Genomic DNA, 17,209 nt, shown 5'->3' with positions numbered 1-17,209 from the left:
AGCAATACCACTTAATCCATGATAAGAAGATTGCAGCACTGCGTTGATACCAATGGTCAACCACTTCAGACACCTTCTGTAAATGGATGTTCATGCCACCTTTTTGAACTTCAAAGACCTTACTGTTACACATCATTGGATTTGTCACGATGGCCGCTATCAGAAAATAAGTACCAAACTGTGGCATCCCATTTAAAAAAAAACAGAGTTGACTTTCATATCTCTGACATGACCCTACCTAGCAACAAAAAAACCAGCGTCATATTATGGCCCCCATTGTCCCATGCAACTTTTGTCTCACAAACCTTTCAGCTACTATCTATCATACCTTTGGAGTTATTCGTGGTGGCAATAGTTAGTGCCTCAAACTTTATAAGAATAGGAATACACTCAGAACTCTTACTGTGAGGTAAAAAGGGAAGAGGGAGGGGGGAGGAACAATAACTGCATTAATGCAGTACCTTTCAGCATGGATGACGCATTAGACAGCACACTGTGTATCATACATCTTTGTTTTTGTTTACTTATTTTAAAAGGCAGTGTAAAATTATGGAAGATATCTTAAACTTTTTGAATTTGCCTTCACTTAATTGAATAAGAATAGAAATGCACAGGACCCTTACTGTAAGTTATAAAAGGGGAAAAAAATGTGTTTATACATGTAACAGACTACAGTCTGTGCTGACCACCTTCTGTAAAGGTCAGCTAACATGATGAATACATTCCTGTTTGTGGAACAAGGCAGAACATCAGGCATTATGCATGTACTGGAGGATATCATCATAAATATTCAACTAAGTGTTTTGAGAAAATTCATTCTAGAGTTCCAGCATGCTGGATTAATTGCAGGACAGCAAATTGTGTTAACTAGTTTGATATAGAATCAGCCAAAGTTGCAATACTAACTTTTTACATAATTGGTGACTAGTTTTGGGTGACCTGAATCCATTGTCCACACATACAAAACAGTATTTTCCGAAATAGTGTGTAAACCATGTTAAGATTATACACCTACTTGTAACAGAGTCACGTTTAACTATGAACAGTGGTATATGTTTGTTCTGGCAGTGCTCATTGTTAAACTTGACTTTCTTATACGTTTATGTATAATCTTAACATGGTTGATATGCTATTTTGGAAAATACTGTTTTGTTTGTTTGGACGGTTTGAAAATCGGTTCGTGTAATCCGAAACTAGTTATCAATTAAATAATAAGTTAATGTTGCTAACTGTAACTGTGTCTATATCAAGCTGAAAAATTCGATCTGTTCGTTAATATTCTTGTCAGGTTCTTTTGAAATCTATACTGCCAAGAGAAAAGAACATTTACCAGAATGTTAATGGACAGAATGAATATTCCCATTGCACTTACTGTAATGTTTATGATGACATTGTCCAGTAGTTGTACAATGCCTGATGTTCTTCCTTGTTCCGTGAACATGAACGTATTTATTATGTTATGTGGCTGCAATGGAAGGTGGTCGGCATAGATTGCAGCCTATGACATGCATAAACACACTACTGCACGCCCCTCCCTCGGCCTGCTTTGGTAGGTGGTGCACTCTAGCGGCCACTCACTCCTCAGACTGATATTACTCAGGATTCATACGTATCTTAAAAGTGCTTAAAGATACTTAATTTTTATACTGTGCTATAAAAGTCCTTATATATGGCTTATTTTGTCCTTTTTTTAAATTACTGTCCTTCCAAGTTCTTGTTTTTGCCTTGGCAGTTATATTCAATTAAATGAAACAATAAGTTTACTGTTACCAGTCACCGTTTTATTTTTTATTTTTTCACGACGCGTTTCGAAGGTTTAAACCTCCATCATCGGGTGGATTTACATTAGTTAGTATTACATATGTGTGTGTGTTGTGTTACGACATTTGGAGGAACTTGTGGCACTGCCTAGTGGAGAAACAAGACATTATTTCAGAATATGGTTTTGGATAACTTTTGACAAAAAATTAAACTGATATTTAATGGTAAACTTTAATAAGTAAACTAGAGTACCTCCAGTGGTCACAGGTTCCTTTTTCTGTCGTAACACTTGACATGTATACTACCACATTTGTAAACAAATATGGCGTCTGGAATCAGCTGGGTGCAAGGTTCGTACAGCAGAAGAGAAGACATAATCGCAAAGTGCAAAGAATATACATTGTAACAACATTATTACAGAATAATCGTTTAAACCATTTGGAGGTGTTTGTTTCGTTTATGCAATCAGGTGAAAAGTTAAAATGGTTTAAACTTCATACTTGCTAATAACAATTAGGTAAAATGTTATAGGCTTCAATTACAATGATCATATTGGCTACAGCAGTAAAATCATACATAGATGACACTCTTTGAAGAGAGAGAGAGAGAGAGAAAGGAGTGATTATATGAGAGCAAACATTTACATGGCAAGGAGTCTTAAGATTACGTGTTGCATATATTAGCTGCCTAAAGGTTGGGGTAATACACTGGTTAATGTTATAAAATATGCAGATAGATATACATTTGTGTCAGTAGATGATGTACATACAGTTTTAAGCTGACAGGGGGTACAAGCTGTTGGTGTGATGAATTATCTGTGAATGAGGTCAATCTCTTGTACTCTTGGCGGCTGTCAATATTTATGGTAAATATTAGGATATGTGCACGTGTGTGTGTGTGTGTGTGTGTGTGTGTGTGTGTGTGTGTGTTTTTTTTAAGAGTGTAGGCAGTTGCTGAAAACAGAGATGATACTATTGTAAATATTGTCATTTTTGTCATTTAAGATGGATTCTGGTTGTTTCATTTGGTGTTTATATATTTGGAGTGTTTCAAGGATGTCTAGTTTTCTGCCTTTTGGTTGGATGTGTAGGATGCTAATACTTGTGTTGTTAACATGGTGTTTTGTTTCATGTAGGTGGGTAGCTATTGCTGATGTGTGGTATTTTTTGTTTTTTAGTGCTGCCATGTGTTCCTTGAACCTAATCTCAAATGATCTGCCTGCCTGGCCTATGTAGAAGCAGTCACAGTCCAAACATTCAATTTTGTACACACCTGTGTGATGAAGTGGGTTTCGTGTGCCGATGTTGTGGGGTAACTTCTGTCCAATCTTGTTGTCTGTTGTAAAGGATATACTTATGCCTTTCCGTTTGAAGACATTAGCAATCTGGTATGAAATGTTACCCAGAAAGGGGATTGTATGCAAGACATTATTTTCTTTTTGTTTTTTGTGTTGTGATTGCTTTGCCATTATTGAGTGTTTTAGAGTGTCTATTATGGAGTTGTTATAGCCATTTTCAATAGCTGTTTGTTTTATTATTTCAATTTCTTGATCACGTTTATCTTCTGAGAGTGGTAGTTGGATAGCTCTATTAATCATGTACCGGTATGCTGCCATTTTGTGTGCTGCGGGGTGGCAAGAGGAGTTGTGGATTGTAGTATGTGTTGTGGTAGGCTTCCCATAAATTTCAAACTGATATCTGTTATTCTTTATTGTAATGGTAAGGTCTAGGAAATTTATACTGTCATCTTTTTGGTGTTCGACTGTGAATTTTATGCTTTCATGGGAGTTATTGAAAAAATGATTCAACTCACTGATGTCATCTTTAGTGCCTTTGATTAAAATTATGATATCATCTACATATCTGTAGTAGTAGATGATATTTTTGAGGAGGTGGTGATTGGAATTCAAGATTTTGTCTTCTAGGTTACTAATAAATATTTCTGCTAACAATCCGGAAAGATTTGAGCCCATTGCCAGACCATCTGTTTGTTTGTAGATTTTATTGTTAAATTTAAAATAGTTGTGTGAAAGTGTGAATTCAAGCAGGTCCATTAGTTCTTTAATGTGAGTTGAAGGGATTTTTTTGTGTTTATGTAGGTTGGCATTAATTATTTGTAGTGTGGTATCTATTGGCACTGATGAATAAAGGTTTTGTATGTCGAATGAGGCAAGTGTGGCTCCATCAGGTACTTGTATGTTTTTGACATATTGTGTGAATTCTGTTGTATTTTTAAGTGTTCTCTCATTATTGAATGTGTATGCTTGTTTGAGAATTCTGAAGAGTATTTTATTGAGCTTGAATGTTGGGCTGTTCCTACAGTTCACTGTGGGTCTGATGGGGGTCCCATCTTTGTGTATCTTAGGTTGTGACCTAAGACAAGGTGCTTGTAGGCTCATTGTGACAATGTTTCTTGCTTCTTGGATGGTGAGTAGAAAGTTAATGTTGTTTGAAATGTGTTTAATCTCCTTTTGTATTCTGGCTGTTGGATCTTTATGTATTTCAGTTATGTTGCTGGTTTGGAAGAAGTCTAAAGTTTTTTCTATGTATGTAGTTCTGTCCATTACAACAGTTGTGTTGTCCTTGTCAGCTTTTACAATTATTGCATTATTTATGTTTAATTTAGTCTTAATGGTACGTGTAAGGGCTTCTTCTCTTTTCTTGTATGCTGGGAATGGTTTTGCAATTTCCTTTTCAATGATTTCGTTAATTTTGTGGCAGGCTGATATTCTGTCGGTTTGCTTCTTAAAGGCGGTGGTCGAGATCTGTGTTACACAGGTGATGAGCTTCTCTTGGTTCTTTTGGTCCAGTGGAGCTTGAACATTGTGTTTTAAGCCTTTGCAGAGTAGTGCCTCTTCTTCTGCAGTGAATATTATGTTGGTGTTGTTGAGGAAAGGTGTGTAGAATGAGTGCTTCTTTTGGCTGTTTTGGTTCGGTTTGGAAGGTGATTGTTGCTTTATGAGATTGGCCAGTTTTTTCTTCTGTGTAGCTTTCGTTTTCTGTACGATGAACTCTGTGTACTCTTTGACTTTTTTGGTTATGGAATCATATTCTAATCTATGAAGCAACTTTCCCAATTGTAATTCTGCATTATAAAGCTGTGTGTTGAACTTTTGTTTTTTAATATAAAGTTCTTTCAGTTCATTTTTCACCCAGAGTTTTCGTGCGATATCCAGTGTTTTCTTCGCAGTTGTTGTGTTTGTTTTGACGTCAATCTTAACATAATTTGGGATGACGTTATTCTTGAGACAATTCCTATTGAAGTGTATGTGTTGTGTCGTCATTGCGACCTTTTCTGCACTGTTCTTATATTCGAAAATAGCCTTGATTGCCTGACTGGGCAGATTAACTTTAAATGCGAACATTTTTAGGTTAAGCTTTACCGTGACTGTTACTGACATTAAATGAAACAACAAGTTTACTGTTACCAGTCACCGTTTTCTTTTTTCCACGGCGCGTTTCGAAGGTTTAAACCTCCATCGTCGGGTGGATTTACATTAGTTAGTATTACATATGTGTGTGTGTTGTGTTACGACATTTGGAGGAACTTGTGGCACTGCCTCCAGTGGTCACAGGTTCCTTTTTCTGTCGTAACACTTCACATGTATACTGCCACATTTGTAGACGCCATATTTGTTTACAAATGTGGCAGTATACATGTGAAGTGTTACGACAGAAAAAGGAACCTGTGACCACTGGAGGTACTCCAGTTTACTTATTAAAGTTTACCATTAAATATCAGTTTAATTTTTTGTCAAAAGTTATCCAAAACCATATTATGAAATAGTGTCTTGTTTCTCCACTAGGCAGTGCCACAAGTTCCTCCAAATGTCGTAACACAACACACACACATATGTAATACTAACTAATGTAAATCCACCCGATGATGGAGGTTTAAACCTTCGAAACGCGTCGTGGAAAAAATAAAACGGTGACTGGTAACAGTAAACTTGTTGTTTCATTTAATGTCAGTAACAGTCACGGTAAAGCCTAACCTAAAAATGTTCGCATTTAAAGTTATATTCAAACTTAAAAATCACTTAACGTATCAAACTTAAAAGGAGAAAAAGAAAGGCTGCATGTATAGGTCAAAGGCCAAAGCAGTTATGAGGCTTGCTCAAATGGTTGACATGTAGGGTGAGATGGGTAAGGCTCTCCCTGCCTCAGGCTTGTAGATTAAAGTGGGTGTGTGATTACATGCTCTGGAAGTTTTGGATGACATTTCTTTGTTCGTTGCTTGTAGAAAAGCGGAAAATTGCCAAGCCAGTTTCCAATTCCTATAGGGTTGTTTCATCAGCACTAAAGGATAAGTTATTAAAAAGAAAACTTCATTTTTTCACATCTTACAAAGTAAATCATTATCTTCTCAATTTTCGTTTACTGAAGAATGAGAATGTCAAGAAAATTGATTTCTCAGATAAGCTTGTTACTTATGAAGTGGGGTCATCTTCACTCAGTGAATTAAGTAAGGTAGATTTAGGCTCTGTTGGAGGCAAAATTTTGTCTAGCATGGTTAAGGAGGAAAAGATTACCAAGAAAAATGTTCTAGCCTTTATCATGAAGCACAGTCATTTATTTTGAAAATGATTGAAAGTTTTCCTGAAAAATCTCCATTACGATATTACTTTGTACATTGTTCAGTCTATCTTGATCCAGAAGTTATTCTTGAAAATAGAGATGCTTGAAAGAAAAAATGAAATTAATACTGAATAATCTGCTCGAAAGTGGTCATGTTTTGGCGGAAAATTGTGATTCCCTCATATTGAGTTTGGAGATTTTGTACAGAAAATTCTATATCAAGAATGTAGAGATTTTGACATTAAAATTTTGAGATTAGATGACTTCTTGTACAAGAAATGTATTCAAGATGTTTCAAAGAAATCTTGGAGGTTTGCAAGAATATTTTAATCTGGTCACATGGTCAAGCAACAGTATAGAGTGGATTCTCAATCAACAATGCCCTAGAAGTAAAGAATTGAAAGAAAGGGCCTATGTTGCTACACAGCAAGTTAAAGACCTTTTTAAATTTTGTGGGGGAGTGCAGAATGTACAAATTACTAAGGATTTGTTGGCATGTGCATCTTCTGTCAGAAAAAAAATGTGTGACTTATCTTGAGGAACAAAAACAAGTGCAGAAGATCAAGACACTATCAGAAAGAAAGCATGGATTACAAGAGAGTTGGGAGGTTTAGAGCAGAATGCACCTCAATTCTAACATTTCTTTATTGCGTAAATCAGCTGATGAACTTTCAGAGATTGCAGAAAGGACGAGGATCATTTCTCATTACTCACAATCTAATCACTATTTCGCAATATTATGCACTAAGGAAAAAGGCTTGTGAAAAGAAAGAAGTGGTTCAAGCATTAGACCGCCAGAGTAAGGAAAAAATAAATGACCTTAAAAACATGATATGAATTACTGTTTTTTGTCTATACTGTGGCTTTTTTAATTTATTTATTTTTTAGTTCTTATAAGTTTTTCTTATTGATAATTCGTTCTCAGTGTCATTAAAACTCACACACTTGGAATTACTTTTGTGTGTTGTTGCATGATAGAAACTGCAGAGAGGACTATAAAATGTGACATACTTACTTTAACTGCTTTAATAAGAAAAGCATTTATCAAAGATGAAGCAGATGTGCAGTGAAGAATATTGTTGGTAAGGTTTTAAAGAATTTCCCTTATTTCTGTTAAGTTGAGACTGTTCATAATAATGGCATGTGGCGAGGGCCTCCCGTCGGGTAGACTGCTCGCCTGGTGCAAGTCTTTTGATTTGACGCCAATTCGGCGACTTGCGCATCGATGGGAATGAAATGATGATGATTAGGACAATACAATACCCCGTCCCTGAGTGTAGAAAATCTCCGACCCAGGGAATCGAACCCGTGCCCTTAGGATTGACAGTCCATCGCACTGACCACTCAGCTACCTGGGGCAGACCTGAGGCTGTTCAGCTTTATTATAGTAATACTATATTGAAGTTATCACCTGCTTGTGCATTTGTGTTTTATTCTTGACCTCACTATAGTATGGAGTGCAATTGTTGTCAGTAAAGAAAAGGTGCTTAAAAAATTCCTTAATTTTTATTTCGTAAGTTCAGTAAGAACCATTTGACACGTAACACTTTCATTTAATTGTATTAATAGTAAGCTAAGAAATAGCTGTGGTTATCTCATAACTAAGTTCCATTTTCATCAGTTTTTCTGTGGCTATTTTATAACTAATTTCATTTATCGTTCCCTTTTCTAACTTGCAGTAAGAGTGCTCAGTGTATTTCTATTCTTATTCATTTGAATGAAGGCAAATTCATTAGTTCAGATCTGTTTGATTATTTTACATTCTTTTAAAATATGTAAACAAGAATGAAAATGTATCATACACAGTGTGCTTGTAACATTTATTTATTATCTATTACGTATCATTCATGCTGAAATCTACCACATTAATGCACTTTTATTTTGTAACTAGACTTCTTCTTTTCCCCCCTTTATTACCGTTTTATAGTAAGAGTCGTCAGCATATCCCTATTCTTATTCATTAAAATGAAAGTAAATTCTTAGTCTAGGATTTGTACAGTAATTTTGCACTGGCTTTTTAAAATATGTGAACAAAAATGGAAATGTATGACTCAAATTGTGCTGTCAGTTCTTTTAAATTTATTATTGTATAATGCATCCATCATTCATGCTAAAATGTACTACATTAAAATGTCCTGTGAGTTTGAATTTTTTTATTAAAATTTCCTTTTTTATTTTATTATATACCACATGGAGAAATAGTTTTACACTGTTTTAACTTACTCTACTATGACTGATGCAAATGTCATGTGATAGGAGAATTTTTCCCCACCACATCCTTATTTTTCACTTTAGTTTTACACAAATGTTGACAAACTGCGCTTTGCAGTGCCAGGTATGTGTGAGTTCATAATATTTTGTATTTATTTCTACTACCCCTGAGACAAATTTTCTTTATATTGCACTTCTGTAAAGTGTTAAATTAAATGTTGTGATTCTGGTAGTGTTTGTTTATTTAATACAGAGTATCATAGACAACATTATCCAGTTTGATACCATCTATCTTGCCTTCCAGAAGCCATTATATACAGTTCCACAGTGTTCTTTAGTGAACAAAATGTGAGCTTACTGAGTGCTGGACCAGTTATGTGATTGGATTCAGGGCTTCTTAGTTGGTAGACATTATCACATCATTCTTCACAATAAAAAATCATGAGACGTGAAAGTAGCTTCAGCTGTACCACAAGGAGGCGTTATATATGACTGTTACTGTTCATGATATAAATAAATGATGTAGTGGATAATGTTGGACTCTCTGTGAAGATGTTCATTAATGATGATGTCAACTACAGGAAGGTCACAATGGCAGGCTGTAGTGAACTACGGGAACAAAAGCAGAGGGTTAGCTATTGTTGCTTGGACTGGGAATTAATCCTGACTGTAAATAAACATAACATATTGCTGAGAACCTGGTGAAGAGACCCAGTGCTACAACACCACTGGCAATAAATCAGTGGAAACAGAAACAACCGTAAAATATCTAAGAGTAATGTCCAGAATGATCTAAATGATCCCACAGAACTACTTGTAGAAAATGCTGATGACAGTCTAGATCCAATGGAAAAACCTTAAGGAAATGAAATCATCTGTGAAAGAAGTGGTTTAAAGAACTCTTGTTTCACTGAATCTTCAAACGTTTATCAGTTTGGGTCCCTTACAGATAGGAATAATATTGGGGGGGGGGGGGGGGGGGGGGGGGTCACCATAGACTTGTTTAATTAATGCAAGAGTGTTAGGGAGATGCTCAACAAACTCCACGAGCAGGCACTACAAGAGAAGTGGTGTTCCTTCATGTAGAGGTTTGCTGTTGAAAATCTGAATGTGTACATTCCTACATACATAATGTAAAATGAGTATGACAGGAAAATCAGAGATATTAGAACTCATATGTAGATTTAACCACAGTCATCCTTCACATGCACCATTTGCAAATGGAACAAGAACATAGGGAAATGATAGTAGTACTCAAATTATCTTCACCACACACTGTATTGGTGGCTTACAGAATGTAGATGTAAATGTAGATGGCAGCCATACTGGCAATGAACTTGAAATGAAAGACTTTAATGGAATTACTTTTACCTTTTTTAGTTGTTATATCACTTTATGATAAGGGTAACTAGATGAATTGAGAGTGATAGCTACAAATTGTAATTTAATGTAAATTCGTAATGTGAAAATTGGCTATATTGGTTGACTGTGTGTGTAACAATAGGAAGAAATTTGAATATGGGAGATGTACATGTTGAGAAGACTGGGCAAAATGTTTTGTCACATTATACTAAATATATTTTGTGAAAATTTCCTTGCATTGTGGATTACATGACCCATACATGAAGAGAACATTCAGTGCACTGAATTGTGGAAACTGTGTAGAGTAGGGCGAAAGTGTGGAGTGAGTGAAGTGGGGAGCATAGGGACAGAGGTGGAAGTGGGTGTGGGAGAGGCTAGCAGGCATTGAGGCCAAGAGGATAGTGAGATTGAAGGATGTGTCATGAAGACAATTTCCATCTACATAGTGTGGAGCAGCTGGTATCAGTGTCAAAAATACAAATGACAAGGTTTGTGAAGCAGCCATTGAAGTAAGCATGTTGTGCTCAGCAGCATATTCTACCACTGAGTGACCAACTCTGGTCTTGGCCATAATTTGGAGCTCGTCATTAATTCAGATGAACATCTGATTGATAGTCATGTCCATATATGGAAGGCCGTGCAAAAGGCAAAAGTTACAGCAAATTTGCTGTATGATATGACTGGTTACACATGTCCGTGCCCCCCTCCCTCCCCCCCAATTGGGAAAGGACAGGCTCTGAGGTGGAGCCACCCTAAAACATATATTAAAATAAATTTCTCAGTAACGTGTTACAGAATTTAAATTATCAAAAGCCATTTTGCATATTTCCCATGTGGATTTAAATATCGCCAGTCAACATTTTAAGAACTGTTGGTATGCGATTTCACACGGTGTTTTTTGAACAGGTAGTAGCTAATCTTAAAGCTGCACCTAGAAACAGGGCTTAGCTCTGCGTGGCATAGGTTTGGGGGAAGGTGGCTTCCTCATAGTACAGCTCTTATGGGTGTGTCTAAGGCTCTGGTATTTCAGTCTAAGGGTGTCCTGCCAACCAGCACACAATTTTCACATTCCATTGCTTACGTCAAAGTTGCTGAAACTTTGCTATTGAATCCCTGTGTCTTTATATCTCTGTTAGCTGTGATGTGTCATTAATCAGTGTTTGGAAACAATGCAATATGAATCCATTGTGGAAGGTATCAAGTAAAATATTGAAACTTGTAATTAGGAAGAAAGTGAAGGAACTTGGTTTGCCCAGACCTAATGTAAACATGAATCAAGTACCAAACTAGTGTAAATTCAGGCTACGGTATACATGCAATTTTAACACAGCAGTGTACAATGCAGCTGGATGGTTGCATGTGCTATGCCACTTAAAATGAATGTTTTTGTAATACACAAGTATAAATACGGTGTGTAAATTACAATGGTGAATGCTCCGGTAGCTCATGTCAGCCAGTCACAGCACAGGATTTGCGACATCATGGAAACATCCCTGTTCCATCACACAAAGTGAGAATGCCACGATTTGACCACACAAAATATTGAAGTTTAGAAATGAAAATACAAGAAACATCAAGCATGCAGCAAAGTTAATATATACACTGCATTAATGATCTTTCCAAAACGCGTCTTGTAGTTCGATTTGTTGGGGGATAAGTTAGCTTCCTATATATTTTATCTTTCATTTAGTTTTTCATGTTATTTAGTAGTTCATTATGAAATGGAAAAAACATATGGCATGTAAATGCTTGGCTAGAGTATGATGATGTTGCTCCCACTCCTCCTGTAATTTTGGTTGTGGTGACAGACTAATTTGTAGGATAGCCCAACGTCTAGGTTAGCGCCAGTCGATAAACGTTGCAACCTTCCCCAGCATGGAAACAATGAGCCACGCCTGGAATAGGATATTCATGTGATAGAACTCTAATATGATGTGCTGCGGCCAAGAGTAGGGTTAACCACTCAGTGATAGAAAATACTGCTGTGTGCAGCATGCTTGACAATGCCTGCTTCAAACCTTTAACATTTGCATCCTCATCCCTCATACTAGTGTCTCTGAACTGTGTGTATGGAAATTGCCTTTACAACACATCCTTTGATCCCAGAATCCTCCTAGTGTCGATCCCTGTTAGCTCCTGTCCCACATCCAATTCCACTCATATCCCATGAACCATATCCCGCTCCACTCCACTCACTTCTTCCTCTAAAGAAACTACTGCTTTGTTTGCCATTTCACCCTCCTTGTCCATTCCTCCATCTGCCTACATATGAGCAAACTCTTCAGTGCTGGAGTCCAGTCCTGTGCACTTGCCTTCCCCTCCCAGACATTAGCCACTCTTTCCTCTGATCTTTTGTACCTCTCCCCACTTCCTTTATCCCCTGAGCCAGTTCGCCTGATAAAAGCACTCATCCTATTCAAGCTTCGTGGCTGGTACAACATAGTCATGTGGGACAATGTAGCCATTCTAACTATACAGTGAGCTGTTGCCTTTACTCATTTCATTATGTATATTCCACTAAGAACTTTCCCTGATCGATAACATTTACTTGGAGTAGTGTGTGGGATGTAATCGCTTGTTTTTGAATTGTTACAGGACCGTATAGGCCTAAAACAGATGGATAAAGAGGGCCGCCTAAAACTGATTGCAATTGATGGTAATCATCTGCAGTTTAGTGAAGAATGGTTTGTCAATACAATCCTTCATGGTTTTCTAGAATGATACTTTATCATTACAGGGAAATATTAATGAGTATAGGGGGATGTATTTCCTGCAAGTTTCTGAAAAAGTACAGTAGACTAAAAATATTTATTTTTAACTGCCAATGAATGCTAGAATGATGAATGTGAGAAATAGTAGACAAAAAAAACTCTACACATATGCGTATCATTTTCTAACAAACTAGTTAACTTCACTGTTTGGTATACTTTATTTTAAAAACAGTAATAATTGTGCAAACTTAGATTGTGTGTGTGTGTGTGTGTGTGTGTTGTTCTGATATGCATATTGAATGTTGTCTGTATTTATTATTTTATTAACTATGCCCAAACACTGTCTGTTTCAATCCAGAGAATCACCCTCAAAGCAAATATAGTTTTTACTTGTACTGTTTTTGGGAACACGTCAATCCTCATTATTTACAAGACTTGTTTTCTAAATCCTGAACAAATTTTGTGTGTTAATCTTGGCAGATGAATGCACACTTTGTATGCAGCTTAATTCAGTGTAGACATTACGTAGTCTAATCTCAAGATTTTTGTAATCCTCTGTAATTTTATTATTGGCCCTTCTGGATTCCTTAGTGGCTGTGGTATGTGATATTCTGATATCAGATTTTTTTGTGCTTCTGTGTAAATACTCTTTTTGTAATTTGGTGAAAATAAAAATAATGTAATGAAAACTATGAAAAAGCACTGCTTTATGCTTTTGTTTTGTACATTAAAGGCTTAGTGAAATGGAAGAAATGAAGACTAGTGACAGAGCAACCACAGACTGAACTGTTTCTGCTTTGTAATTTTGTAATATGGCAGCAGAAAAAAATTAACATCTTTAGATAAGTTTCATGTCACTGATGAGTATATACATGTTTGAATACAATTGAGTATTCTATGCATATGATGTAACAGGCTGGTGTAGAAATACTATTTATTGGTTTATTTATGTATTATTTATTTTATTCATTTATTAACAATTGCAGCCCACTATCTGAAAAGCTGTAACAGACTTTGCAACCTGTGTTTTTGCATGTAATAAAAGTGTAGATAATAATTATTACTCTTTAATAATTACAAATAACATATATAAAGTGATTAATTAAGGGTGTACAGCAGGTGATTTATTGCATTATTTTTTTATGTTGTAAAATAGGCCATACATACAATCTGCTGGTCCTAGGAGCACAACTGAACTTCCATTCTGAATTTTTTGTGTATGTTACAAAGTAATGCGAGATAACTGGACTTAAATGTCTTTCTAGACCCTCTTAATTTCACTAATCTGTGCCATTTGTGGCATCTATTCAGAGAGACATAGGAGGATTTGTGTATTCTCAATCATTGTGTAAAGATATGATTAAAGAGTGATCTTATTTCAGAAATAACTTTTGATACTTATTTTTCAAGTATTTTTTTTTCTCATTTTTGATACTGCCAGTCTATCTTACATCTGCATACAAACATTCAGGTGTAATGTCGTAGTTCACTGTTCCTGGATACACATTTTTTGTAGCAATTCTTACACTATTTCACTGTACATCTTCGTACTCCATTTTGTCAAAGACATGCATAATTTCCTGACATATATGAGAACACGTGGAAACAGAAATGTTGAATTCTGGTAGCTTCCTCAAATTATTCGCTTGTGTAGTTCCGAAACAATTTAGAAGCCTGGCGTTTATAACATACTTTTGAACAGTTGGGGCATAAATTAACCCATGTCTTAGACCAGTCCTTGTACATTTTACATTACTATTCACTGACTAAAGAGCTGTAGTTTGAAAATCACAACTTGGATCCATGGCTTCATGGTGCCTGCTCCACACTCTAATCCTATAGTCGGCTCTTATCAACTGTTTTCCTGTTGTCAAGGGTACAGAGGCACTCACACCGGTCATCTGCAGCCATATCCCAATAACGTCAAATTTCGCCACACTGTCCAAATGGACATATGTTCATCGTACATCTCGCATTGATTTATGCAGTTATTTCATGCAGTACTGCTTGTCTGTTAGCACTGACAACTACACTAACGCCTCTGCTCTCAGTCGTTAAATTTAGAACATCAGCCACTGCATTGTCTGTCGTGAGAGCTAATGCCTGAAATTTGGTATCCTCGGCACACTCTTGACACTGGACCTCGGAATATTGGATTCCGCGTTCAAAGTCTGCTAATTCCCATTGTTCGACCATAATCTTGTCAGACACCTTTTTCACATGAATCACCTGAGTACAAATGACAGCTCGACCAATGCACTGCCCTCTTATATCTTGTCTAGGAAATACTGCCACCATCCCTATATGTGCATATTGCTACCCCATCTCAGAGCTAAAATAGGCAATAAATAGAAAGCTGAAGGATAGAAGGAATATATAAATGGACTATGCAAGGGAATTGAACTTGAAGGCAAATGGAAGAGGAAGTAGATGAAGATGAGATAGGAAATAAGATACTGCAGGAAGAATTTGATAGGGCACAGAAAGACCTAAGCCGAATCACTGCCCCTGGAGTACTGTATTTACTCGAATCTAAGCCGCACTTTTTTTCCGGTTTTTGTAATCCAAAAAACCGCCTGCGGCTTAGAATCTACATCTACATTTATACTCCGCAAGCCACCCAACGGTGTGTGGCGGAGGGCACTTTACGTGCCACTGTCATTACCTCCCTTTCCTGTTCCAGTCGCGTATGGTTCGCGGGAAGAACGACTGTCTGAAAGCCTACGTGCGCACTCTAATCTCTCTAATTTTACATTCGCGATGTCCTCGGGAGGTGTAAGTAGGGGGAAGCAATATATTCGATACCTCATCCAGAAACGCACCCTCTCGAAACCTGGCGAGCAAGCTACATTGCGATGCAGAGCGCCTCTCTTGCAGAGTCTGCCACTTGAGTTTGCTAAACATTTCCGTAACGCTATCACGGTTACCAAATAACCCTGTAACGAAACGCGCCACTCTTCTTTGGATCTTCTCTATCTCCTCCGTCAACCCGATCTGGTACAGATCCCACACTGATGAGCAATACTCAAGTATAGGTCGAACGAGTGTTTTGTAAGCCACCTCCTTTGTTGATGGACTACATTTTCTAAGGACTCTCCCAATGAATCTCAACCTGGTACCCGCTTTACCAACAATTAATTTTATATGATCGTTCCACTTCAAATCGTTCCGCATGCATACTCCCAGATATTTTACAGAAGTAACTGCTACCAGTGTTTGTTCCTCTATCATATAATCATACAATAAAGGATCCTTCTTTCTATGTATTCGCAATATATTACATTTGTCTATGTTAAGGGTCAGTTGCCACTCCCTGCACCAAGTGCCTATCCGCTGCAGATCTTCCTGCATTTCGCTACAATTTTCTAATGCTGCAACTTCTCTGTATACTACAGCATCATCCGCGAAAAGCCGCATGGGACTTCCAACACTATCTACTAGGTCATTTATATATATTGTGAAAAGCAATGGTCCCATAACACTCCCCTGTGGCACGCCAGAGGTTACTTTAACGTCTGTAGACGTCTCTCCATTGATAACAACATGCTGTGTTCTGTTTGCTAAAAACTCTTCAATCCAGCCACACAGCTGGTCTGATATTCCGTAGGCTCTTACTTTGTTTATCAGGCGACAGTGCGGAACTGTATCGAACGCCTTCTGGAAGTCAAGAAAAGTAGCATCTACCTGGGAGCCTGTATCTAATATTTTCTGGGTCTCATGAACAAATAAAGCGAGTTGAGTCTCACACGATCGCTGTTTCCGGAATCCATGTTGATTCCTACATAGTAGATTCTGGGTTTCCAAAAACGACATGATACTCGAGCAAAAAACATGTTCTAAAATTCTACAACAGATCGACGTCAGAGATATAGGTCTATAGTTTTGCGCATCTGCTCGACGACCCTTCTTGAAGACTGGGACTACCTGTGCTCTTTTCCAATCATTTGGAACCTTCCGTTCCTCTAGAGACTTGCGGTACACGGCTGTTGGAAGGGGGGCAAGTTCTTTCGCGTACTCTGTGTAGAATCGAATTGGTATCCCGTCAGGTCCAGTGGACTTTCCTCTGTTGAGTGATTCCAGTTGCTTTTCTATTCCTTGGACACTTATTTTGATGTCAGTCATTTTTTCGTTTGTGCGAGGATTTAGCGAAGGAACTGCAGTGCGGTCTTCCTCTGTGAAACAGCTTTGGAAAAAGGTGTTTAGTATTTCAGCTTTACGCGTGTCATCCTCTGTTTCAATGCCATCATCATCCCGTAGTGTCTGGATATGCTGTTTCGAGCCACTTACTGATTTAACGTAAGACCAGAACTTCCTAGGATTTTCTGTCAAGTCGGTACATAGAATTTTACTTTCGAATTCACTGAATGCTTTACGCATAGCCCTCCTTACGCTAACTTTGACATCGTTTAGCTTCTGTTTGTCTGAGAGGTTTTGGCTGCGTTTAAACTTAGAGTGAAGCTCTCTTTGCTTTCACAGTAGTTTCCTAACTTTGCTGTTGTGCCACGGTGGGTTTTTCCCGTCCCTCACAGTTTTACTCGGCACGTACCTGTCTAAAACGCATTTTACGATTGCCTTGAACTTTTTCCA

At 37.3% G+C, this 17,209-nt stretch overlaps 1 protein-coding gene across 1 annotated transcript in view; it reads left to right on the top strand.

Annotated features, from left to right (window-relative positions):
* Positions 1–12,743, top strand: part of LOC124789917 (palmitoyl-protein thioesterase 1) — a 53,412-nt gene extending 40,669 nt beyond the window's left edge. The window contains exon 6 of the mRNA XM_047257436.1: positions 12,507–12,743. Coding sequence (XP_047113392.1) covers positions 12,507–12,632 — 126 coding nt within the window. The 3' untranslated portion in view covers positions 12,633–12,743. The remainder of the gene's footprint in view (positions 1–12,506) is intronic.
* The last annotated feature ends 4,466 nt before the right edge of the window (positions 12,744–17,209 follow it).

This window comes from Schistocerca piceifrons, chromosome 3 (genome assembly GCF_021461385.2).
Source record: "Schistocerca piceifrons isolate TAMUIC-IGC-003096 chromosome 3, iqSchPice1.1, whole genome shotgun sequence".
Classification (NCBI taxonomy): Eukaryota; Metazoa; Arthropoda; class Insecta; order Orthoptera; family Acrididae; genus Schistocerca; species Schistocerca piceifrons.
Note: the sequence above shows the minus strand (reverse complement) of the source record. Positions and strands in the feature narration are given on the sequence as shown.